General features: G+C 38.5%; 1 protein-coding gene across 1 annotated transcript in view; it reads left to right on the top strand.

Moving 5' to 3' along the window:
- Positions 1–17,707, top strand: part of LOC105086255 (zinc finger protein DPF3) — a 199,870-nt gene that overhangs the window by 96,626 nt on the left and 85,537 nt on the right. The window contains exon 2 of the mRNA XM_064486090.1: positions 4,609–4,769. Within this exon, the coding sequence (XP_064342160.1) occupies positions 4,609–4,769 (161 nt within the window). The remainder of the gene's footprint in view (positions 1–4,608; positions 4,770–17,707) is intronic.

Raw genomic sequence — 17,707 nt, 5'->3', positions numbered from 1 at the left:
CTCGCCCCCACCCCTGGAAGCCCGGAGACTCCAGGGAGAAGCAGGCTCTGGTGGGACATGAGGACTTGGCTCTTGGACACATTTGATATAGGGCAGGACACCTGTCCTCAGGTCAGAACACAGGACCAGAGGGACAGTGAAGAGGGAGGTGGAGCCCAGGTGTCTGGGTGGGAGGGTTGGAGCAGGACAGTGGAGATGGGATGAGGTCTTGGGAGAGGGGTATGGAAGTGTGAGGAAGAGGAGCAGAGGGTCTCAGAGGAGTGCGATGGGCTCTGAAAATCCCTTTTGAAGGAGTGTTACTCTTCCCACTCTGAATCCTCTTTGGTGCCTGGAATCCACTTCTCCATGGATGCGCTCAAGCTGGGGCACTGGCAGGCTCTCAGAGCCGGGATGGCTCTCTCACCCCAGGCTGGATAGCCAGGGATCCCACAGAGCCCCTCACGAAGCCCCCAGAAGGCCCCCAGAAGCCGGCAGCCTGCACTGCTCCAAGCAGCAGGCCGTGGGGGACTCCTGCTCTGGTGGAGCGCCCAGCAGTTTGTTCCCCCACCTTTCCGGCTCCCGATTGCAGCCTTGAGTAGCCTGAAGTCAGTTGTTGATGAGAACATCATTCTACTCCGCCTCTTGCCAGCTTCTTCGAGCCCAAGCCATCTATCATCCTGTGGAAAATCCAGCCTCCTTGGTTTGGTGCAGACAGGTGATGGCTGAGACTGGGCCGTGCCTGACCCAGCCTGGGGCGCCCTGGTCACCCCTGCACAAAATGAGTCATTTTGGCTGCCAGCCTTTCCCTGCTCCCTCTGCCCCTTGCAACTTTACTGCAAATGTCACCCCTGGGATCCTATCGTTGTGGGATTTTTTTTTTTTTGAGAAATACCATATTGAAAAGGACATTTGTCCCCTCTGCTGTTTAAATTGCTTTCCACGGGTTAGGGAGTCCTGGGCATTGATTTTCTTCTCGAGAACAGAGCGAGCCCTGTGAAGATTTTGGCTAATTAACTTTTGGAGAAGTGCTGCTTGAATTTATCAAAGAGGGTGAAGTCTCTTTTCTCCTCCCATATCTTGAAAAGGGCTTTAAACTTTTGTTTCCGAATCCCTGCCAACACCTAGTCTGTTTAAAAGTGACTTCCCTGGAGACATGGCAGAGGGTGATGGCTGTCATATTTTTGTAGCTTCACTCTTTAATACGGTTGTTCCAGTCCTCAGAAAATCTCTTGTGTTTACATAAAAGAGGTATCATTCACACAAAGATTACATTTAAAAATACACATTTTCCCCCAGCATGCCTGTTACTAATAACATTGCATGTTATGAAAGTGGAAAGTATTTAAGATGAAATTAATTTTCACCCAGCGAGCCACTTTGTTTGACTTTTTCGTTCCATTCGGTGTGGGGCATGGACTTGGCCAAACTCACTTCTCGTTTTCAGCAAGTTCATTTTCTTATTTCTCTCTTTGGGACTGAAGCTGTTGGAAGTGAGTTCCAGGCATGTCGGGAAAGGTCTCATTTGAGACCCTACTGTAGATTTCTTTTGTATTGACTTGCGGAAGGTTGTTTGGAAAATGAAAACCCTCTTCTCTCCAGTTGATGAATTTTAGTGTACAATTTTCTTCCTTCCTTCCTCCTTTCCTTCCTCCCTCTCTCCCTCCCTCCCTCCCTTCCTTCCTTCCTCTTTCTCTTTCTCTCTCTTTCTTTCTTTCAATGGGTTCTCTTTCAGCAGAATTTCTTGAGTCAGAATAGTTATCTTTTTTTTTTTTTTTTTTTGTCAGTCTGTCGAAAGATGGTGGGAAACCAGATGAAGATTTCTCACATTGGACAGTTCTCTGTCCTGTGTTCTTGTCAGTGCTCATTCATGTGGTGTGGCTGGTCCCTGTTTTGTGGAGGGGAGCTGGAGCTTCTAGGACACCCTGGACGGCTGTGTGTCATCTTGCCTGGACAGTTCTGTTACAACGAGCTGCCTTGCTTAGCAGAAGGAGGCATTTAAGCTGGTGGGACACAGATGCGAGTGCTTTGTAGGAAATGGTTCTTTATTTTTGATCAATCTCATGATCCTTGTTACTGACTTTGATTACATCAGCTTATGCGCAGTTCCGTTTTATAGCATTTTGATGGGCTTTCATCCTCCCTCCCCCGTTCATTTCCAGCTGTGTGACTATTATAATTTGATTACCGTTAGGTTTTGCAACTGCTAGACACTTTCTGAGCTGTTGTGCCTTCCTTGTGAGAGGGAAGATGTCCAGAGGTAAAAAAGGAGCAAAAGGCTTTTTTTTAGGAGGCATGTCTACAAGGAGTTTCCAAAAGACACCTCAGAAGCTTTAATGATTGTTTTGTCCCAGAATAAGAAATTTGCTTTAAATTCTTTTGTAGAATTTTACCCACTGACTTTTAAAAAAGAATATAGAAGATAAATACTGTATGGTATCACTTATATATGGAATCTAAAAAGTACAACAAACTAGTGAATATAACGAAAAAGGAGCAGACACAGATACAGAGAACAAACTAGTGGTTATCACTGGGGAGAGGGAAGGAGGGAGGGGCAATATAGGGGTAGGGGATTACAGTTACAAGAATATACAGGGAATATAACCAGTATTTTATAATAATTATAAATAGAGTATGAATTTTAGAAATTGTGAATCACTGTACTGTACACCTGTTACTTAGAAAACATTGTACAACTATACTTCAATAAAAATTTTAAAAAAGAATACAGAAGAATCCATTAAAAATTTCTTTCTTTAAATATTTTGGTTAAGAAATATATTATTTTATTTATTTTTTATTTTTGGGGGGTGAAGTAATTAGGTTTATTTATTTATTATTTTTGGTGGAGATATGGGATATTGAACCCAGGACCTTGTGCACCCTAAGCATGCACTCTACCACTGAGCTAGACTACTGTCCCCTATTTTAAACTTAGCCCCCAACCCTACCCCTCCTCCCATTTTGGCTTCCTTGAATCTACATAGACCAAAACAAAGGGACATTCATATTGTCCCTTCAGAATGAGCTACTTGATTCTCCTTTTTGGCTCTGCAGTCCTTGTGGCTCCTCCCTTTCCTGCCTTTTCCACCCCCCTCCATGAAGAAGCTCAAGTTTACCTGGAAGGCATTTTGTTACTACATTTGTATTTCTTTGGGCCATTTATTAATCTGTCAAGTGCCTATCTTTTATTTTTTAGGTATTTGATCTCATTGATAATGTTTGTGTTTTACGTTTGATCAGTTATATTAATGTTGTGTTTTTGGTCTTTGAAAAGGACATGATCCTAAAAAGAGTAGCATCACCACGTGTCCCAAGGATGCCAAAGACTCAGGAACATAAAATTTACTGTGCTGAATCAGATCACCACTCCAGCAAACTGGAAAGGTCTTTCTATTTGTGTTTTAAACTCTGGGAATTGAATTATTTTGGGTTCAACATTCAACTGTTATTATTTTAAATGCTTCTTTCATTCGTTTTTTCACCAGAAAGTTATTTTTCTTTAAGTGTGTGGTTTTAAAAGATTGGTGACTGCCCTTCTTTACCTCCTCCCTCCTATAGTAGTTCTACTTTCATAGGATATTTCCTCTGACCTTCTATTCTTTTATATGGAGTGTATTGTAATGGAAATCTTTGTGTCTGTGTTAGTAGTTAGAGTGCCTTTGCTGGTTACTGAGATAGGAAGGAAGGGAGCAGGGCATAACCATTTAAAGAATGACACAGCCATTGAGAAAAACAGGATAGGACATAAACTAGTTAGAACCAGCTAGGCCCAAGATGGCAGAAGACTTGACTTCCAGCAGACCTTGAGCCTCATTATATGCTCATTGTAATATATTGGCGTGCTAAGTGACATACCCACAGGTGCCATGGCAGTTCTGAGGCTGGCTGTAAAAGGCCAGTAAGTGGGCAGTGACCTAATTCCTGGAAATCCCCACCCCTTCCCCAAAATAGTTGGAATAATCCTCTCACTTGTTAGCACATGAAATTACCCAGCCCATAAAAACTAACCACCCCTGCACCCCAGGGCCGCCTCTCTTGCCTTCTGAGATAGCCAGCAGTCTGTCTATAGAGTGTGTATCTCTCTAAATAAACTTGCTTTTACTTTACTATGGCTTGCTCTTGAATTCTCTCCCGCACGATGTCAAGGACCCCCAGTAGGCGGGGTGCATCCCAGGAACTCGCCTGAAACCTGGGATATGGCCATCCTCTTGCATCCCATTTTCCTGCAACATTACCACTGGGGAAAAAAGTGACCAATTGTGGGGGGGGGGGTTGGCCTAGTAGATCCTATGCAGAAGGGTGTTCCAGAGCTGCCTCCATTCTGGAGCAGGACTTAATGCTTTTTAGAACAGGGACTTGTCACTTTTACTGGTGGTTTGTTTTTGGGGTCCTCGTTTCTTGGTTAAAGAGTTTTTCTAAGTTCACTGGTGGATTTGGCGTAGGAAATAAAACCTGCTGGAGACATGACACTGAGTTGGATTCTGCTCCTTGACAAGGTTCTTGGTACACATTGCCTTGGTCATCAGAACTGCAAAATCTTCCCAGGAAGGTGAATGGGTGACATCAGTTTCTCTCTGGGTGTATTTTGGTTTTCCCTGGCCTTATTCCTCCTCTGTCTCCCCGCAGGCTCGGGGACCAGTTCTACAAGGAAGCCATTGAGCACTGTCGGAGTTACAACTCACGCCTGTGTGCAGAGCGCAGTGTGCGACTCCCGTTCCTGGACTCGCAGACCGGGGTAGCACAGAACAATTGCTACATCTGGATGGAGAAGAGGCACCGAGGCCCAGGTGAGCCATGCCACCCCTGGGGCGTGCGCATCTGCGGGCTCCCAGCCTGGTTGCAGGTGGACCAGAGATTGTCCGGGATTCCCGGCAGCTGGCGTAGGGGAGGGGCAAGCTGTTCAGGGAACCGGGGATACTTTAAAGAAGCTCAACTACTTCGGTAACTCTTGGCTCCAAGGATGGTGTGGGACATTGAAACCACATTGGCGGCGAGGGTGGAGTGAAAGAACTCGGGATATTTAACCCCTAAAAGGGGAGACTGAGGACTGACACCTTTTACTCTGTGTGTTGGTGTAGCTTAGTGGTTATAAGCTGAAAACCCGTGGTCAGATTTTGGTTTGAGGCTGAGCTTTGCTGTGAAACCTATTCCCCTCAGGTTCCTCATTTGTAAAATGGGGATACTAATAGTGCCTACTGAAGGATTTTGTCGGGATGAAATGAAAATATTCATAAAAAGCGCATAACCTGTGTTTAGCACATAGTAAGCATGTGCTCTAAAAATGCTGGCTGTTAGTGTTAATGTTATTGTTATTATTACTATTACTGTGACACTAGTCTCTAGGCTTCAGAGAATAGAATAAAGACCGACGGGTGGAGATCAGGGAGCAGTTAGAAGAATGCAGTTTTCTGGCTCTATATGGATATATTTTAAAAACTTTTCATTATGGAAAAATGTCAAACCCATACAAAAGTGGAGAGAGCAGTAAAATGAATTTCTGTGTATTTATCACCCAGCTGCAACAGTGATCAACTCATGGCCAATCTTGTTTCATTTATACTCACCCCCCACTTTCTTCCTTGAACCTGAGTTATTTTGAAGCATATCAACACAGCATATTATTTCATCTGTAAATTTTTCACCATGTATCTCTATAAATGGTAAGAAGATAACACAGCAACCCACGATAGCTATCAAAGCTCAAAGTTAACAATAAGACTTTAATAACATCAAATATTTGTTCAACGTTTATTTCCCGTGTAGTTGAAATCAGGATCCATGTAGGACTCCCACATTGCAGTGGCTGATGTGTCTCTTCAGTCTTTTCAAATCTGTAGCTCTCTCTCTCTCTCTCTCTCTCTCGTGGTATTTGTGGAAGAAACTGGGTTGTTTGCACTGTAGGGTTTCCCAGAGTCTGGATTTTCTGATTGCACCCCCATGGTGTTATTTCTGTGAATTGGTAAGAACAGACTCAGGTTCAATTCTGGGGGCAAGAACAGTTCCTAGGTGGAGATGTGTATTTTCATCAGGAGGCTTGTGGGGTCTGGATATCTCTCTCTCACCAACATTAGCAGCCCTGGATCGTGATTGCCTAGATCCTTTATTCTATTAAGGGTTGCAAAATGGTGACATTCAATTTGAGGCTGTCATTACTTTTTTATTTATTAGCTCTACAACGTTTAGAAAGAGAAACATCTCCTCATTCAAATTTTGGTTATTGTGATGTATAGTTCACATATGGAAGGAGGGATAAATGATGTTTTACCTTTTATTTACCAGTTTTCAAAATAATGAGTTGGTCCCCTAATATTCTCCAAAGGCAATCAGTAAAGTTATTATTATTATTTTTAGTACCATCATGAATTCACAGATTTAAACATATTGGATACATTTCAGTTCGTTGTAGCTTTTACTCTTATTGATGCTTCAATGGTCCCATCTTTGGCCAGTGAGGGCTTTTGTCCATTGCTGGTGTTTTGAAACAACCTAGTAGTTTTGGATCGCTTCCTTGCTATCCTAATATTGGGACAAATGTTTGAGGCACATTTTGTACATATCCTGCCCCAGACCTGAAATCAGCTATTTCTCTAAGGAACTCTGTTTCCTCTTTGTAGGAATGCTATTTCGAGACCACAGTCTGGTGGTGCTCATTGCCCCTGGGTTGGTCTGTTGTTTCTAGGACTTTTCAGTGAGCAGAACTAAAGAAACATAATTTGTTTTTTTTCTTTTTAAGAGAAAATACGTAATGAAATTTACTGATATTGTCCATTCAATTCAGTTTTACATGGTTTTTACCTAACTATCTTAATTTTCTCTTTTTTCCCACATCAAAAAATTCCTGGCTATTAATGATGCCAGCATAATTACTTATTTGCTTTATTCCGTGATATATACACAATAAGATCAGCATAAAGTGAGACTACAAACAATACGTTTGCTGAAGTGATTTAAGGGTTTTTTCCCTCTTATTTTTGCAATTTTTTTTTCATCCTTAGCATATTTCCCATTAAGCTTGTCAAATTACTGTGTTTTAAGGTCACTTGAAATAGTTCTTCTGTGTGGTTGTGCCACTAACAATACGTAGCTGGATTAATTTGTGTGATTTTGCTTTCACTTATTAAGGGTATTGCTACTTAAAAATTTTTTTATATAGTTACTTTGTCTTTTTAAATTAACTTTTTATTTTGAAATAATTATAGATTCACAAGAAGTTGTAAACATAGTACAGAGAGATTACCTATACCCTTCACCCAGGTTTCCCCCACGGATATAACTTGTGTAACTACAGTACAGTGTCAAAACCAGAAAATGGACATTAGTGAAATGTGTGTGCGTAGTTCTATGCCATTTTATCACGTCTAGATTTGTGTAACCACTACCACAATCAAGATATAAAACTATTCCATCACCACAAAGATCTCCCTCATCCTACCTCTTTATAGTCACACCCACCTCTTCCTCTCTTCATTTTCTTTCTTCCTCTCTTCATTTAACTCTCTTTATCAACTCCCATTTATAATATATCTTAAACATTTCCTCTATGTACGTTGAAAATAGTATCAGGCAGACTGATAATTTTTGCTTCAACTGTCAAATGTAATTTTAAAAACTTAAGAGAAGTGCCTTTACTCAAGTTGTATTTACTCAATTTTTTAGTCTTTTCTTGTTCTTTCTTCCTTCCTGATGTTTCAAGATGCCTGCTTTTGTAGTTCCTTTCTGATTGAGTACTCTCTTTAGCTGCTCATTTAAAGTAGGTCTTATGGTAACAACTCTTAGTTTACCCTCTTCTGAAAAATGTCTTGATTTGCCCCTCATTCCTGAAGGATATTTTTTGTTGGATATAAAATTCTGGATTGACAGTCATTTTATTTTAGCACTTGAAAAATATCTTGCCACATCCTTTTGGACTCTGTGGTTTGTGATGAGAAATCTGCTGTCATTCAAATGTTTTCTCTTATAAATGAGGTATCATGTTTCACTCAATGCTTTGAAGATTTTTTTTAGTGTTCAGAAACTTGAATTTGGTATATCTTGGTGTAGATTTCTTTGGGTTTATCCTTTTCAGAATTCACTTAGCTTCTTGAATCTGTAGGTTTATGTGTTTTTTTGCCAAATTTGGAAAAATTTCCACCATTATATCTTTGAATATATCTTCAGCTTCACTCTCTTTCCCTCCTCCTTCTGAGACTCCACTGGGAAAGAAAATTCTGAGACTCCAAAATATTATAGTCCCACAGTCGCCCCCACAGGCCCTGTTCTTCTTCTTTTTTTCTTCCCAGTCTGTTTTCTCTCTGTTGCTCAGATGGGATGATTTCTATTGTGCTCTCTTCAGGCACACTACTTCTTTCTTCTTTGATCTACCCTCTGCATTCTGCTGTTGAGCCCATCCATGGAGGATTTGTTCTGTTTTTGTTTTTCAGTTCTAAAATTTCCATTTGTTATTTTTTTATATCTTCTACTTCTTTGTGGGACTTTATATTTCTACATTTGTTTCAAGTATTCATAATTGTTTGTTTGAAACATTTTTTTGATGGCTACTTTAAAATCCTTGTTGGATAATTCTAACATTTGTGTCATTTCAGTGCTGGTGCTGGAATCCGTGGTCTTTTCTCATTCAAGTTGAGATCTTCCTGGTTCTTCATATGAGTGATTTTGATTGAATCCTGGACATTTTGCCTATAATATTATGAGACTATAGATGTTATTTAAACCTTCTATTTTCACAGACCCCTTCTGACACCATGCTGACAGGGGAAGAGAGGTGCCCCTCATTCCTGTCACATGGTGTGGAAGCCCAGGGTCTCCATTCAGCCTCTGTTAACATACTGGTAGGGGAAGAGCACCTCATTATTGCTGAGTGGGGATGGAGTTCAGAGTCCCCACTAAACCTTCACCAATACCAACATGGTTGGGAGAAGGAAGGGTGCCTCAGTACTATTCCCTGTGTGGCCTTCACTGACACCATGGGATGTCCGCTCATCACTTGACCTCCCGACACTAACCCAGCAAGGATATTGGGATGCCCTGCTAGGCTGCCCCTTTCCTGATCCTTTGGATAGAGATAGCAGTATTTTCTTGGGGCTTTTTTGGTCTATATTTGTTGGTGTTTCTGGGTTATCAGCTTTCCAAAACCCAGTCTGGGATATGTAAACCAAAAAGAATGCCCAGGGAACTCACCACTCTGTTGTTCCTTGGGTGAGAATGTCCCTAGCTGGTCACCCCTGTTCTCTTTACCCTTCTGTGTCTTCCTTTTTGTTGGATAAACAATGTCTAGGAATTTTATTTGTACTTAGTGGGAGGAATATGGAAGAGTATATCTACCCCATCCTTCCAGAAGCAGAAGTCTCTGGGTTGCTTTTTTTGTTTTAAAAAAAAAAGTTAATGGCTTTATATGAAGTATAACTGACGTAGTATAATCTGCACATATTTAACATATACAGTTTGTTAAGTTTTTACATGTGTATACCTGTGAAACCAGCACCACAATCAATATAGTGAACGTATGCATGACTCTCAAAAGTTTCCTTTTGTCCTTTCTAATCCCACCCTCCTGTTCTTCCTCCTACCTCTACCTTTCACCACTTCCAAACCCCAGGCATGCTTTCTGTACTGGAATCATACGATATGTACTTCTTTTTTTGGTGGCTGGTGGTGTGTGGTCTTCACTTCTTTCTCTCAGCCTGGTTATTTTGAGATTATCCATGTTCTAGCAGGTATCAATGTTTCATTCTTTTTTATGCCAAGTAATATTCCATTGTATGGCTATATCACAGTTAGTTTATCCATTCATCTGTTGATGGATGTTTGGGTTTGTTTCCAGTTTTTGACTATTATAAATAAACCTGCCATGAACATTTGTGTGTAAGTCTTTGTATGTACATATACTTTCATTTCTCCTGGGTAAAATATCTAGGAGTATAATGGCTAGATCATAAGAGAGGTATATGTTTAACAACATAAGAAGTTGCCAGGCTGTTTTTCAAAGTGGTTGTACCATTTTATGTCCACTCCAGCAATGTATGAAAGTTCCAGTTTATCTGTATTCCCACTAACACTTGGTATGGTCAGTTTTTTTTTTTTTTAAGTTTTAGCCATTCTAAGTGTTCTGTAGTGATATTTCATTGTGATTTTACTTTATACTTACCTAATTAATGTTGAGCATCTTTACATATGCTTATTTGCCATCCATATATATTCTTTGGTAAAGTGTTCAAATCTTTGGACCATTTTAAAATTAAGTTGTTGGTTTTCTTATTAATAAAATTTGATAGTTCTTTATATGTTCTAGATACAAGACGTCCAAATTTGTCCTTCTTTTTCAAAGTTATTTTGGATATTTTAGGTCCTTTGTATTTCCATATGAATTTTATAATCAGTTTGTCAATTTCTACAAAAAATCTGCTGGGATTTTGATTGGAATTGTGTGAAATCTAGATCAACTTGGGGAAAACTGACAGTTCTCAATATTGAGTCTTCTAACCCATGAGTATAATATATCTTCCCACTTATTAAGGTCTCTTTTAATTTTTCTCATCAATAATTTTTAGTGTCAGTGTATAGGTCATTCACATTTTTGTCAAATTTATTTATAAGTACTTAATATTTTTGATAATATTGTAAACAAATTTTTAAAAATTTAAATTTCTGATTTTTCTTTGCTAGTATACAGAAATAAAAATTTTTAATGTGTATTCATCTTGTATCCTGCAACCTTGCTCTACTTGTTTATTAGTTCTAGTAGCTTTCTATAGGTTGCACAGCATTTTTTACATAGTTGGTTAGTGAAAAAAGAAAACTTTTCTTTTTGGTATGAATGAGTTTTTTTATTTTACATGTTCATCACACTGCCTGGAATGTTCAGTACAATATTAAGTAAAAATTGTAAGAGTAGACATCCATATGCTGTTCCTGATCTTACAGCATTCATTCTTTCATGATTAAGTATGATGTTAGCTGTAGGTTTCTTGTAGTTTTTTTTGTTTGTTTGTTTGTTTTGTAAATCAGATTGAGGAGTCTCCTAGTTCTAGTTTGATAGTTTTAAATCAAGATTGGATATTAGATTTTTCAACTGATTTTTCTGAGTCTATTGAGAGGATCATGTGACTTTGCTTTTGTAGTTTGTTAATATGAATTACATCGACTGATTTTTGAATGTTCAACTAACATTGCATTACTAGGATAAACTCTACTTTGTCATGATATATTATCCTCTTTATATATCATTGGATTCACTTTGCTTAAGTTTTATTAGAATTTTTGCATCTACGTTCATGAGAGATATTGGTCTATAGTTTTCTTGTGTTTGTGTCTAGTTTGGGTATCTGGATGATGTTGCCCTCATGTAATGAACTGGGAAGTATTCTCTCCGTTTCAGTTTTCTAGAAGAGTTTATGTAGAATTCGTATTTCTTCCTTAAATGCCTTGAAGCCTTCACCAGTGAATCCATCTGGGTCTGGCAGTTTCTTTAAACTATAAATTTAATTTCTTTAATAGATATAGAATATTCAGGCTATCTACTTCATCTTGAGTGAGCTTTGGTAGTTTGTGACTTACATGGAATATGTCCTTTTCATCTAAGTTGTCAAAATTTGTTGCAAAAAATTGTTCATACTATTGTTGTATTATCCTTTTAGTATCTGTAGAATCTGTAGTGGTATCTCATTCTTATTCCTTATATTGGTAATTTAAATCTTCTTTTTTACCTGATCAGTCTGATTAGAGATTTGTCAGTTTTATCGATCTTCTGAAAGTAATAGCTTTTGGAATAATTGATTTTCTCTTTTTTTTCTGTTTTATATTGTATAATTTTGTTTTGATCTTTAATTTTCCTTTCTTTTGCTTACTTTGGATTTAATTTACTCTTTTGCTTTTTTCTTAGAGAAGAAACTGAGTTTAATGATTTGTAATCTTTCTTTTCTAATATAATTTCTCCCTAAATATAAATACTGCTTTAGTCTCATTTTATAAATTTTGATATTGTGTTTTTATTTTTATTCAATTGAAATACTTTCTGATTTCCTTTTTTATTTCTTCTTTTGCCCATGGATTATTTAGAAGTATGGTATTTAGTTTCCAAATATTTGGGAGATTTTGCAAAGATATACCTGTTTTTTATTTCTAGTTTAATTCCATATGATCAGAGAATACTCTGTATGACTCAGACCCTTTTAAATTTACTGGGACTTGTTTTATGGCCCAGAATATGATCTATTTTTTGATAAATGTTCTCTTTCATCTGGAAGAGAATGTGCACTTTCTTATTGTTGCTTGGAATGTTCTAGAAATATCAATTAAATCAGGTTGTTGATAGTATTGCTCAAATCAACATTCTTACCAATCTTTCTATTTGTCTATAAACTATAAATTATCCAGAAAGAATGGAAATTTCTGACTATAATTGTGAGTTTGACTATTTCTTCTTACAGTTCTTTCAGTTTTTGCTTCATGTATTTTAAATTTCTGTTATTAGGTACATGAACATTTAGGATTGTTATATCCTCTTGATAAATTGATCCTTTTGTCATTATATAATGACTCTTTAAATTTCTACTAATATTCTTTCCTCTGAAACCTACTTTCTATAGTATTAATATAGCTATTCCATCTTTCTTTTAATTAGTGTTAGCATGGTATATCTTTCCCCATTCTTTTAATTTTAACCTATTTGTGTCTTTATGTTAAAAGCAGTTTTTTAAAAAATAGGTAGCACTTAGCTGTGTCTTGCTTTTTTAATTGTAACCTGTTGATTTTTTAAAATTAATTGCACTTAGATCATTTATATTTAATGTGATTATTGTTATCATTGGGTTTAAATCCATCATTTTGCTATTTGTTTCCTCTTTATACATCTGATTTTTCTTCATTTTCTTCCTTTTTGGGGATTAATTGAATTTTTAATTATTTCATTTTATCTCTTTTGTTGGCTTATTAACTATAACTCTGTTTCGTTGTTTTAATGATTGCTTAGTGTTTATAGTACGCATCTTTAACCACAGTTTACCTTTAAGTGATATTATACTACTTGATGAATAGGATATGGACTCTATAATAGTATTGTGGTAAACAGAATAATGCCCCCCACCCCAAAGATGTCCACATCTTAATCCCTGAAACCTCTGAATATGCTACTTTACATGGCCAAAGGGACTTTGCAGATGTGATTAAGTTAAAGACCTTGAGATGGGCAGTTTATCTGTGATTATCCAGATGAGCCTCATATAATCATAAGGGTCTTTAAAAGAGGGAGGCAGGAAGTCAGAGTCAGAGCAGGAGATGTGACAACAGAAGCAGAGGTTGAAATGATGCAGTGGAGGAAGGGGCTGCAATCCAAAGAATGTAAGTGGCCTCTAGAGGCCAGGAAAGTCAAGGAAATAGATTCTCCCCGGAGTCTCCAGAAGGAATGCAGTTCTGCTGACACCGTGATGTTTGCTCAATAAGGCTGATTTTTGACTTCTGACCTCTGGAACTGTTAAATGAAAAATTCATGTTGTTTAAAACCTCTCAGTTTGTGGCAATTCTTTACAGCAGCAATTGGAAACTAACACAAGTGTACTCTAAAATGAAAGTATTGGCTATGACCTTTGTGCAATTGTTATACATTTTATTTACACCTATGGTATAAACATCATACTGCATAGCCATTATTTTTGTTTAGCCAATTATCTTTTGAAGAGTTTTGAATAATAATAAAAACATGTTATATAATTACTGATGTACTAAACCATTTCTGATGCTCTCTGTTTCTTGGTGTAGATATATATTTGGATCTAGTATTAATAAAGGATTTCCTTTAACATTTCTCGTAGTGTAGATTTGCCAATGATTTATTCTTTCAACTTTTGTATGTCTGAAAATATCTTTGGTTTGCCTTAGTTTTTAAAAATATATGTTTGCTGGGTATAGACCCTAGATTGACAAGTTTCTTTTGTCCCTTTCAGTACTGTAATTATGTTGAACCACTGTTTTCATGCTTGCTTTGTGTCTGATGACTAATCATCCTTATCTTTATTCCTTTATGTGTAATGTGGCTCCTTCCTCTGGCTGCTTTTAATAGTTTCTCTTTATCACTGTTTTTGAGCAGTTTTGCTTGTGATGTTCCTTGTTACAGTTTTTTCCCCCCAGGATTCTTGTGCTTAGTTTTGTTGAGCTACTTGTATCTGTAGGTTTACAGTTTTCATCAGATTTTGAAAATTTCCAGCCTTTTTTCCTACAAGTATTTTTTCTCCCCTCTCTGCCCCTTAGGGACTCCAATTATACATATGTTAGGCTCTCTGAAGATGTCCCACTATGCTGTTCTCCTCCTCCTCCTCTCTTCTTCTTCTTCGTCTTTAAATTCTCCTTTCCCGATGGGTTTTATTTTGGATAGTTTCTATTGCTGTGTTTTTAAGTGTACTGATCTTTTCTTCTGCAATGTTTAATCTGACATTAATTTCATCCAGTTTTTTTTTTTAATTTCACACATTGTAGTTTTCATTTTTAGAAGTTAAATTTGAGTCTTTTAAAAATATCCTATTTTTAGCTTTTAAACAACTGAAATACGAATAATAACTGTTTAAATGTTCTTGCTGTTAACTCTACTATCAGTGTCAATTCTGGTTTGTTTTCAATTGATTTTTTTCCCTCTCATTATAGGTCATATTTTCCAGCTTATTCACCTGCCTTCTATTTTGGATTGGATTCCCACCATTATGAATTTTACCTTGCTGGGTGCTGTATATATATTTTTATTCCTATAAATATTCTGGAGCTTTGTTTTGAGACATTGTCAAATTACTTGGAAACAATTCAAACTTTTCTTGTCTTGCTTTTAAGATTTGTTAGGTGGAACTGGAGCAGTGCTTTGTCTAGGTCTAATTATTCCCTATTAGTGAGGCAAGACCATTCTCTATACCTTACCCAGTACTCCATGAATCGTGAGGCTTTCCCAGCTTGCTGGTGGGACCAGACTATTCCCAGCCCCCTATGAACTTCAGGCACTGTTACCTCTAGTCTTACCAGGTGGTTCTTTCCTTGGTATTGAGTAGTTTCCTCACAAGCATGCAAGATAAGCACTGAGCTGAATACTTGGAGGGGACCCTTTGTGGATCTCCACAGTTCTTTCTCTGTGCAGCTCTCTTCTGTTTACTATTCTGTTCCTTGAATTCTAGTCATTTGGATTTTCCCAGACTCTCAGCTCTTTCTCTTCAACTTAGACTCAGGGAGTTTTCTGGGTTCTACCCATGTTCCTCTTCCCTGTGCTGCAGTCTGAAAACCCTCTCGAGGCAGTAAGCTGGGGCAATCATAGGGCTCATGTTTTTTATTTCCAGTGTCTCAGGGATCACTGCCCTTCATTGCCTGATGTCCAGTGTCTTAAAAACTCTTGTTTCATTTTCTTCCTTCATTCCTGGTTTTAGGTGGGAAGGTAAGTCTGATCCTTGATACATTGTCTTAGCCAGAAACAGATGTTCCTTTTATATTTCAATTTAATTTAATTTTGAAATCATATAAAATATTTACATGGTTCTAAAGTCAAATCTACAAAGCATGGTATATTCAGAGAGTCTAGCTCTATTTCTGTTCTTCTACCCTGTTTCTTTCCTTTTTCTAAAGGAAACTTTCTCTTCTACTGGTTAATATTATTTTGTTATTTGTTCTCTATAAGTAGCTTTAAAAAATCTTTTTTATCTTTCCATAAAAAACCCTATGCAAACACATAATATATGTATATCCTCATTTGTTAAAGAAATGATAGTATTTTATATGCACTATTCTCCACCTTGCTTTTTTCACTTAATAATATATCCCATTGCAGTGTATATTTCAATGGCTTCATTATATCCATTGTGTGGATATACTATTGTTTATTCAACCAGGTCCCTGTAGATGGACTTTGGATTGTTTCCAGTCTTTTTCTAGGTTTGAAAATACTACAATAAATTCATATTTTTGTATTTTTGCATGTCAACCTATGATATAGATTCCTAGAAGTGGAATTGCTGGGGCAATCAAAGGGCAAATACATATGCAATTTTGCTAGAGATGCCAAATTTCCCTTCATAGGGTTGTGCCATTTTGCATTCTCACCGGTGGTGGATGAGACTGATAGGCATATTTCTAATAGCAGACTCTTTCGACAGCATAGTAGACTTCTTCATGGAAGGGTTAGGACTAGAATTACTTCAATAGAGCCCAGGGTGGAGACTCAAGTCAGGGATATTGGAGAGGCAGCTCTTGTATCAGGTAAGAGTCAGATCCAATAACTTCTAAGCTCCCTTCTCACATTATAATGTTATTACTGAAAAAAGATCTCTTGACAAATTTAGAAAGCACATCCTGGTGAGTATCTGATTCTCCACACATCTTCTGTGCCTTACTACATTGTTTTTATATTACCAAGGTGCATTTCTCCATGAGCAATTTTAGTTGGTGATAAGAAAGGACACAATAAATTCCACAAGTGGCTTGATGGAGGAGAGTGGATGGGCTGGGGACTCTTTTCCTAAGTGCTTTGGTATAGGGAGCTGCTTTCTCAAGGGCAGGACTCTGTGTTCTAAGCCTGCTGTGTGTGGACCAGCAATGGAATGGCTCAGAGGAGAGTTCTACAGGATAGTGGAGAGGTTTCAAGTGTGGACTGGGGACTAGGCTACCCTTATGAGCTACGTGGCCCTGCACCAGTTACTTAATCACTGTTAGCCTCACTGTCCTCATCGTTTAAATGTCTCGTAGGCTTGTTGGCACAATGAGATAACAGTGAGTGTGAAGTGTTAGCCTAGGACAGAGTGAGAGCTCAGGAAATGTTAGCTACTGTTACTGTGACAGCTTTTGAGTGTGAAGGGACTGGTGAGGGGCCTGGGGACCTCTGGGCCAGAAGAGGCAGGCAGCATTCTGGATTTGAGGTCTACTTTGCTAGCAAAGTCCTGGCACATGGGACACGGAAATTGACTCTTAGAGAGAAGCTCATAGAGAAGAAGGGGAGGGGAGGCAGGAAGGGGATGCTTGGTGAGCCAGATAGAGAGCCATGCTGAATACCCAGGACTGCAGACTTTCAGGGAAGAGAGAAGGCACTGTGGCCAGGGATGGTTCAGGAGTGCTTCACTGAAGAGGTGGTCCGTGAGGTGAGGGCTGCTCTTAAACGAGCCAAGAGGAGAGGGGAGGGCAGAACACCAGAAATGACATGGTGTAAGTGCTTGTGAAATACATCATCCCAGCCCCTCAAGTCCTACCTAGGGGCTTATCACTCATCCCTCCAGGTCTGTAGAGTTGGTCCAAATTGGCATTTTCAACCACAGATATTAATGGAGTACTTATTATGTGCTGCACCCTGGGGAAATAAACATGAGTAAGTTTTGATCTCGTTTAAAGTTCCTTGTGTGGGAGGCTTTTGAACTACAGCTGCCTTGGTGAATCTCTGATATTCTGGTTCAGTAGGATTGGGCTGGAACCAGGCTTATCTGTCCTATTCAATAACTGCTTAGGCGGTTCTAACTGCTTAGACACGCAGTCTTGGTGAAGAATCTCAGGCTCATGATTAGGTGTAGTCACTGCCTCTTTCCCCCGACTCCCATTCCCCTCCAGTTTTTGTCTTCACAGTTTGCTCCCCTTCAGACCCAAGCAGGTGGATGGGATGGATGGTTGGGATGAAGATACTTGTCTACTCTTGGGACAGAGGGTGGACACACTGATATAAATACACAGCAGGGAGGTTGATTTTTATTCAAAATAAGGACGAGGGAGATTCTGTCCCGAT

The sequence above is a fragment of the Camelus dromedarius genome, chromosome 5 (assembly GCF_036321535.1).
Source record: "Camelus dromedarius isolate mCamDro1 chromosome 5, mCamDro1.pat, whole genome shotgun sequence".
Lineage (NCBI taxonomy): Eukaryota > Metazoa > Chordata > Mammalia > Artiodactyla > Camelidae > Camelus > Camelus dromedarius.
The sequence above is the reverse complement of the archived record's forward strand: the minus strand, read 5'-3'. Positions and strand labels throughout refer to the sequence as shown.